The sequence below is a fragment of the Ammospiza caudacuta genome, chromosome 1 (genome assembly GCF_027887145.1).
Source record: "Ammospiza caudacuta isolate bAmmCau1 chromosome 1, bAmmCau1.pri, whole genome shotgun sequence".
Taxonomy (NCBI): domain Eukaryota; kingdom Metazoa; phylum Chordata; class Aves; order Passeriformes; family Passerellidae; genus Ammospiza; species Ammospiza caudacuta.
In genome coordinates this window covers 10,423,357-10,431,887 of record NC_080593.1, presented here as the reverse complement: position 1 = coordinate 10,431,887, position 8,531 = coordinate 10,423,357, and the positions used below count along the sequence as shown (strand labels likewise).

The 8,531-nt window shown below is 43.4% G+C and overlaps 1 protein-coding gene across 3 annotated transcripts in view; it reads left to right on the top strand.

The window, feature by feature from the left end:
• Positions 1–6,731: 6,731 nt before the first annotated feature.
• Positions 6,732–8,531, top strand: part of ESYT2 (extended synaptotagmin 2) — a 79,950-nt gene continuing 78,150 nt past the window's right edge. For all 3 annotated transcript variants that reach the window (XM_058807652.1, XM_058807645.1, XM_058807659.1), the window contains exon 1: positions 6,732–7,085. In XM_058807652.1, coding sequence (XP_058663635.1) covers positions 6,732–7,085 — 354 coding nt within the window. The remainder of the gene's footprint in view (positions 7,086–8,531) is intronic.

Genomic DNA, 8,531 nt, shown 5'->3' with positions numbered 1-8,531 from the left:
GAGCTCGATGGTTGCCTGCAGGAAAGGCAAAAATATTCACACAAATATTTACAACCCATTAACACGTGCAATTTAAAAGGCCAAAAGAAAATTTCTCTGGGTTCTTTTAACTTTGTTCCCTATTTTCAGAGTGTGAAAAAAAAAGTTAATATGTAGCAGCTACTGCTAATATTGATGATTGTAGGAAACTGACTACTGGGGGCGGAAAGCAAAGGAAGATACATTTTTGCATTTTAGAAACATTCGTGACATAGTTCAATGGGAGTTTGTGGCTGACTTCAGAGACAAAATTTAACCCTTTATACTTGGCCTTAAATAGTCAGTTGACACGTAGGTACAAACCCATGATATCTCGCCTTGTGTTCATATTTCCAGAATAAATAAAAATTTTGTAAAAGTTTCTACTTGTCCAAACTGTGAAATATTTTCCTTTATCATATAGCAGAAAAGTAAATCAAGGATGCAATTATGAGGAAAAAAAAACAAAAAAATTTTGATATTTTCTTGGAAATAACAAAACCAAAAAAACACACAAAAATCCAACCAAAAAAAAAAACCCAAACACACCATTAAATGTAAGTATGACTTTAAGGGCTAAATTGTATCCACTAAATATAAACATCTATGGATACTAAAATATTTATAGCCTTTCTAATGGATTATTATCTGGTTGTAGCAGAACAATAATAATCTATAAGCACCTGGTTTGCAGAAACCCCAATTTCAATCCAGGCTGTGGGATGAGCAGATTGGGAGCAGCCCTGGCCAGAAGGATTTGGGGGTGCTGGTGGGTGAGAGGCTGGACATGACCCAGCCATGGGCACTCACAGCCCAGAAACCCAAACGTGTCCTGGGCTGCATCCAAAGCCCCGTGGGCAGCAGGGCAGGGAGGGGATTCTGTCCCTCTTCTCCTCTCTGGTAGAGAATATTGCAACCAGAATATTGCATCCAACCCTGGGATGCCCAGAAGAAAGACATGGACCTCTTGTAGACAGTCCAAAGATGATCAGAGGGATGGAGCACCTCTCCTACAAGGAAAGGTTGAGAGAATTGCAATTGTTCATCCTGGAGAAGAGAAGGCTTTGGGGTGACCTTGTTGTGGCCTTCCAGTACCTGAGGGGAGCCTGCAAGGAAGGTGGAGAGGAGCTTTTTACCAGGTCATGTGGGGACAGGACAAGGGGGAGTGCATGTAAACTAAAAGGAAGTAGGTTTAGATTAGATATTGGGATAAAATTCTTTACAGTGAGGGTGGTGAGGCCCTGGCACAGGCTGCCCAGAGAAGCTGTGGATGCCCCATCCCTGGCAGGGTTCAAGGCCAGGTTGGTTGGAGCTCTGAGCCACCTGGACTAGGGGAAGATGTCCCTGCCCATGGCAAGAGACTTGGAGCTAGATCTTAAATGGCCCTTCCAACCCAAACTTTCCTGTAATTCTATGATTTTATATTTTTCTTCCTTGAACATATAAAAATGGGCATAAAAGCCATCTTGGATTATCTCAAAGAGCTCTTTAGCTGTAGTGGTGACATTGTATAATAAGGAACTGGGCATCGGCTTAGGAAGAGATCTCTACAGAAATGCTGTCCTATGTATAGACACTGAAGGACAAAACAACCTTTAACTGGATTTTTTTTAAACAACAATATAGCAAATACATATAACTAAATAAGCAAATGTGATGCCAAAAACTGAAAAGAAGAAGCAGCTTTTTTTTCAAGTTCTGTTTCTCTTGTCTACTCTTTAGAACATGCATATGTATTTACTATCAAAAAAAAAAAAAAACCAGTTGTGGCTGCTAATGGGTTTTCTTCTTAGCCTTATGATAGTATACTAGTCAGGCATCTCTCAGACAAGAAAAAATACAGATGTGGGAAAGTGCCACTTGAGGGTTTGGAAAGATCTTTTCAAACCTTAAATCTAGGGATGAAACAGAAGTTTATCTGCTGCATGAGAATACAAGGTAGAATAGCATGTTTGGAATAACAATACTAAAATTTGTGCATGCTTAAATGTATCCACCATATATTAAAATAAACTACAGTGTGTCACCAATGTAGTGGAGAAAATGAATACATCAGTGGTTTGACTGTTCTTATAAAATGTGTGTTAGAGTCAAGTGAATACAAGCAATAAAATTTTAAAAAGCCATCATAAAAGGATGCCCTAGATTTTCTTTGTAAGAAAAGTGTTGCAAAACAGGGGTTTGGTAGCCCTGAGAATTTTATTACCATTTTAGCATCTACAGGTTTTTCTCTTGTCTGGCTTGGTACATGTATCTCCTTCTTCACCTGCACTGTTATCTGAAAAACAGGGAGATAAAATAGCACAGCTTTTAATATTCTGCAGTAATAAACTTTTTTATTTGTTTGTTTATATCTGCTGATGTTCCTCTAAGCCTGTGAAGCATTATTGCATTTTTCTTCACCTCTGTGGAATGACACATCATAGTATTATACCAAAAAGTTACTGGAAATATTACCCCTCAGAGGGACAAATGGCAACTTTACACCAGGCTTAAAAATCAAGACTCTTCTGTTATTAGGAAAAAAACCACTTTTTTATTTTTTTTTTAAATTTCATGAAGAAACGAACTTGTTAGGACCTAGGCTTTGTAGGGTTCCTCTCCCCACCTTTTTTTTAACCACATTTTGCTGAAGCCTTTTGAAGATTAGAAGAAAATTAAAATATTTCTATCAGCAGACATGCATAAATGATCTGCAAAATATCAAAATACTTTTGTTAGTCCTTCAGGTTCATAAATAGAAACAGCAAAAATGTGGATTACTGCAGTAAAGTTTGTGTCTGTAGTTTTGAACTCCTAAGAATCCAATGAGGGGGAAAAAAGGAGACTGTAATTATTGTGAAAACTTGTTAAGAAACACATCTCAGTGGAAAGTATTTCTGTCTTCAGTAACAATAAATATTTGAGGATCTTGTCATGAGAGTACAATTTATGCATTCAGTGAAACTGAAGCCAGCCTGGGTGATAGCAGGGATCAGACACACATGGTTTTTCTCCAAACAGAAGCTCAGGTATGTTAGAGTTTTTTGGCTCTTCTTTGTGCTATATATTAGATAAACTGAAGCAGGCAAAAAATATTTATGGTCTAGGGTAGATAACTTGGAGCAGGCTGTAACAGCTGCATAAAATCAAACACAGAAGTAGAGAGTATTCCATCATGAGAATCTACTAGGATAAAATTTCATGTAAATTATATTTTCATTAATAATTCAATTTTTTAAAGGATTATGTTCCTCAGCAAAAATTCTCAGATTTCTACTCAATAAAGATTTCTCTTCAATAGCAAAATAGTCTTATTAGACTGAAATAATGCTGTTGGGTAAAGTTAGGTGTAATACCATATATTATCCTTCAGGGAAATAAACTGTTACTGTAAATGGTCATGGAGTAACAATTAAAATTGCTTCCAAAACATGTTTTCTTGTGTAAACTCCAAAGAAGTTGGGAAGATTAGGTTTTCTTTTTTACCACATAAACTGAATTTTCCCAGTTTTTCTCATGGTCAAAAATGATGTACAAACAAGATCTTTCAGGAAGTTATTTGGGAGAGTAGTGATGGTATTTACTGGCAAATAAATCATCATGGCAAGAGAGGCAAACACATATGGCTGAGAATGGGTATAAAGGGATGTTGCTAACAAAAAGTATTAACTGAAATTCTAATAATGTAACAGGCCTTTAAAAGGCAGGATATGGAAAGAATAAATATCATCTAAATGAAATAAATATAATCAGCTGTGCAGCTGATACAATTGACTAGAGGATACTTGAGAAGAAGCCAGAGCAATCTCTGGGCCATAAATTATTATCTTCAGGAGTCCCTAATGCACAAAAGACTACCTTTTAAAATTACATATTTTTAAATTTTACTTTTATTTTAATTTTTACATTTTTAAAATATTAAAGTATAGTATCAGGAAATATGTGAATTAACATTTCCAAGATTCTTGAGCAAATTATTAAACTCTTTATCCGCACCAAAAGATTCAAATAAACAAATAACTACTGTTTATCTAGAACATTTTATTATAAATTTTATAATGAAGTAACTAACCCTAATTTATCACCTAGCAGCAGAGTTTATATCTTGATTTTAACAAGACTCTTTTGTCTCTATACAACAATGGCTATGCTAATTTCCTACCATCCAGTTTCTTCATCAAAATATTGTGTGGGCCCAAGTGAGTTATCTACAAAGGTTCTTAGAAGTCAGTGGTAAACTCTTTATCAGAACTTCCCCTTGACGTTACAGATAAACATTATCAAATTCGTGCTACGAGATCTTACTTCTGTTTTCCTCTTTGATTAGCACACAATCACCCACTTTTAGTTCTGATTAATCAAACTTCCACATTGATTAATTACTCTGTGCAGGACCAATGCTAGGCTGCCTGGTCTACAGTTATATTATGTTTGTCATTCTAAATGCTACTACAAGATTAATTTTTATTCCATTTTATTAAATTTGACTGCATGGGGAACTTCTCTAAATTCTATATCCAGCTCATTTTCAAAATACATGCTGGACATACATGAGAGCAGAATAATATGTAGCTTGTGGTAAAGTGTTAATTGCCAAATATCACATTAATTCAATCACTTTTTTCCCTTAATTTTGAATTTTCATTTTAATTTGTGGTACAGTTGTTTTCTGACTCAGACACTGTAAGGCCGGATAGGGAAATTAAGTGGACAATGGAGTCCAAGGCTGAGAACAAAAGACTTGAAAAAATGAGAGTATTAATAGTGTTGGTTGTAATGGAGGGAGCCAACAAACAATGCGGCCATTTGTACTAGGTGTTACTGAAACTCAGGAGTGAGTTACATTAAAGTCACATTATAAGCAGAGTAAATAATTAGAAGAGGAATTCCATAAATGCAAAAAATCACTCAAATTTACTGTAGTTAATTTCACTGGTGTCCAAAGGGTTCACAGCATCATATTTGATACCCTCAGTTTAAGGTCACAAGCTTTCCTAGAGCCTTATTGTGCTCTTCAGTTCCTTCACAGTTACAGCCTGCAGGTGTTTTGAGTTCTCTAGAAGACCCAAACTAAATTATAATTTCAAAGCTTGGATTACCACCTAGTTGCAAATCACTGATTTTGTTACATCTTTTTGTATCATTTGGTTGTTCTGAATATTCATCCCGAGTAATCTAAATACACAGATGGAGTAAATACAGTGTCAGTGGTAAAGAGAAAGTAAAGAACAGCAGGAGTCCATGGCCAGAAATTGTTTTAACTTCGAGTGCTCCATTGAGTCTGATGGCTGGCATGGAGGGATTTTGGAAAGATGAGAAAACACTACACCACATTCAGTTGTCAAAACATGGATTCTTTTTCCAATTCTGTTGTGCCACACTAACTCTAAAAAGCAAACAACTTTTCCTCTGATGCCATTGCATTTTTGACTTTCTCTGGATAATTGAGATGAGGTTACTTTCACTTCCTAAGAAAATGAAGCTTTTATTTAGCTTTTCTATTTATCCACTTGTGTGTGTTTTCATAACTTTTCAGCCTATTGGCTAAAGTGATTCTCCCCTCTTTACTGCCTGCAAATTTGAAGTCTCAAAGTCCTACACACTCTGTGAAAATTGGCATCTGAAGAGACGAGAAAGGATCCGCATTCCCACTAAGTGAAAGGTTAGCTATTTAAAGCCAAAAAAGGCAAAAAAAAAAAAAAAAAAAAAAAGGCAAAAAACCTCAAAACAAATAAAACCCACAAATTTCTGGTAAATGCTGAGTTTAATCTGTGTGTACCAGCAAACTGATTAGGACCTGATAGCTAAGGAAAAGCAACAGCTGCCTCTTACGGAACTCGTGACTATATCAAAGTTATTTGAAAAGGTAAAGAAATGGTAGGAGGAATAGTGCAAGAACCAGGTGTTAAAGGGATACAGGACACAAGCCTGTTATAAAATCAGATTTTTCGGTTTAACAAATCCCAAGACAGTGGATGCCACCCTCGGTACTCGTGTGTGTTAACAGGATGACAGAAGAGGCAGCTTTATGTGAGGATGTGTGAGCCAAACTTCAGGAAACACCTGTTGTAACTCAGGCGCGGAGTGACCAGTGTCTGGTTCCTCCGAGACATCGATCAGTCTCTCCTTTAATAACACCCATCAACAGCGAACAAAGCGAGACAAGAAGGTTGTCATCGAAGGGCGTAACAGGTAGAAACATCCAGCCGCGAAAGTGACCGAAGAGAACGGGAGACGGAGTGGTTTGCCCGTGAGGAAGCGCACACACGCCTCGGCACGTTCTTTGTGCTCCTGCCACCCACCGAGAGCCCCTTTCCTGCGGTGTCCCCCAGAGCCGCGCTCCCCTTCCCGCATTCCGCATGGCCGTGGCCCCGAGCGGCCGCGGGTCCCGGGCAGGCCTGAGAGGGAGCGATGAGCGAGCGGCGGAGGGGAGGGGAAGAGGCTGCCCGGGGCGGGGGAGGCGGCGAGCAGAGGCGTTCGTGCGGCGGCCGGGCGCCAATAGCGGCGGTCGGGGCCGAGTCGCCTCCTCCCGGCGGCAGCGGCGGTCGGAGCGGGGCCAGCCGGGCCCGGAAGCGGCGGCGGGTGGTGCCGGAGCGCGGTGAGCGGGGCCGGGCGCGGGATGCGAGGAGGCGCCGCCGCCGCCCTGCCCCCTGCCCGCTCGCAGCCAGCGCCCCAGGAGGAGGAGCAGCGGGAGGAGCGGCAGCAGCAGTAGGAGCCGCCGCTGCGGTAGCATGAGCGGGGCAGCCGCTAAGCAGCCCCCCGGCGCGGGGTCCGCCGCCGAGCCCGCCGCGGAGAACGCGCCGGCTGCGGACCCCGTACCGGAGTCGCCTCCGCCGCTGCTGAGCGTGGACGTGACGGGATTGGTGTCGCAGTTTGCGAGGAGCTTCGTGCTGATCTTCCCCGTGTATGTGCTGGGCTACCTGGGGCTGAGCTTCAGCTGGGTGCTTATCGCCCTGTGCGGGCTCTTCTGGATCCGCAGGCACCGCGGCGGCAAGAGCTCCCGCCTGGGCCGGGCGCTCGCCTTCCTGGAGGACGAGGAGGAGGCGGTGCGGCTCAGCGTCTCCTCCGCGGATCTGCCTGCGTGGGTGAGTGGCCAACACCCTTCGGCGCTGCCGCGAGCACCCGCGCCCGGCGGGCCGGGCCTGGTACCTCCCCGGGACCTGCGTGACACCCGGCCCCGCCGCGCTGCCCCTCCGCAGGCCGGAGCCCCGGAGCCGGCCCGGCGGGAGCGGTGAGGGCACTGCACCTCCCGCGCCCCATGGCTGCTTGTCCCGGTTCTCCAGCCCCTTCCGAGACGGTGCAGCGGCGGGAGCGGGCGGGCAGCCTGTCCCTTCCCCGCCGCTCTCCTTCCGCCGGGGTGGCCTCTCCGTGTCCCCGGCGGCCGCTCCGCTGCGCCCGCGGCGCTGACGGCGGTGACAGCCTGAGCCTGCTGCGGCCGGGGTTCCCCTGGCAGGAATAAACTTTGCTGCAGGGTTTGGGTTTCCTTCCCCTCAGGTGCCAGTGGCGCGCACGGCTCGATTCCAGCGCGGTCTCTGCAAACAGAACGCGGATGTCGCGGCTTGGGCCGTTCCTTGCAAAGTTGAGATGAGAGGGAAATAGAATCGGGCTCTTAATGCTGGCTGGTCTCTCAGTAGACTGCTGCCAAACATGGGATGAACCAGAGGTGAGGTGGTGTTTCTGAGTGGTTTCAGGGCTGTGACATGAGGACTAAGGGACAGGGGCCGTGGTGGCTTTATTTGTGCGTTGATATGGTGGGGGTTTTTAAAGGCTTTCTCTAAATCTTCCTTTGGAAGTTTTAGGCTTTCTACAAGGTCTTCAGAACTAACGCTACTTACTTTTTTCTGTTTTAGCTTAAATCTGGCTTCAAAGTTGAATACCTTTCGTTTGTAATTTCTGCTTTGGAGGATGAATGATGTTTTTGATGCAGCTGCCAGTGCCAGTGTGCATCCAGGCCTGCCTGTGCCCCACTCTGCCCCGTGATGCGCTGGGCAGAGCTCGCTGCTCTCTGTGCCCACACCCCAAATCCTGAGGGTTTCTGCTGATTCTTTCCATGTGATTCCTTTATTGGCTCTCTCTGCTGCTGACCTACAGTCACCCACATCTCCCCTGGGGACTCTTTGCAGTGACTGTGCATCCAGCAGTGCTGAGATGATAAGAGTGCAAGCAGCTGTTTTCATGGCATCAGATTGCAATACCTGATGTGACCTGTTCTAGCTCTACTGAGGAAGTTATAGCAGAGAATAGAGTGGGTAGGTGTGAGACTGGAGGCTTTTACTCCTCTTCCATCATATCTTTTGCCAAAGTTCTGATGGAAGATCATTACAAAAATAAGTGCAGTGTACAGGAGAGATTAAATGTTTTTACCTCTTGAAGCAGAGATGTGAGTCTCAAATAATGTAGCAAATAGCTCTTACTTTACCTGTAATGTGTGTTGTGTTTGGTTTTTCCTGTAATCACACAGCAATATAATGGAAATGTTCTGACACTGCGTTTAGAATGAATTAATTGAAGCTAGATTGGTAGGAGGCTTG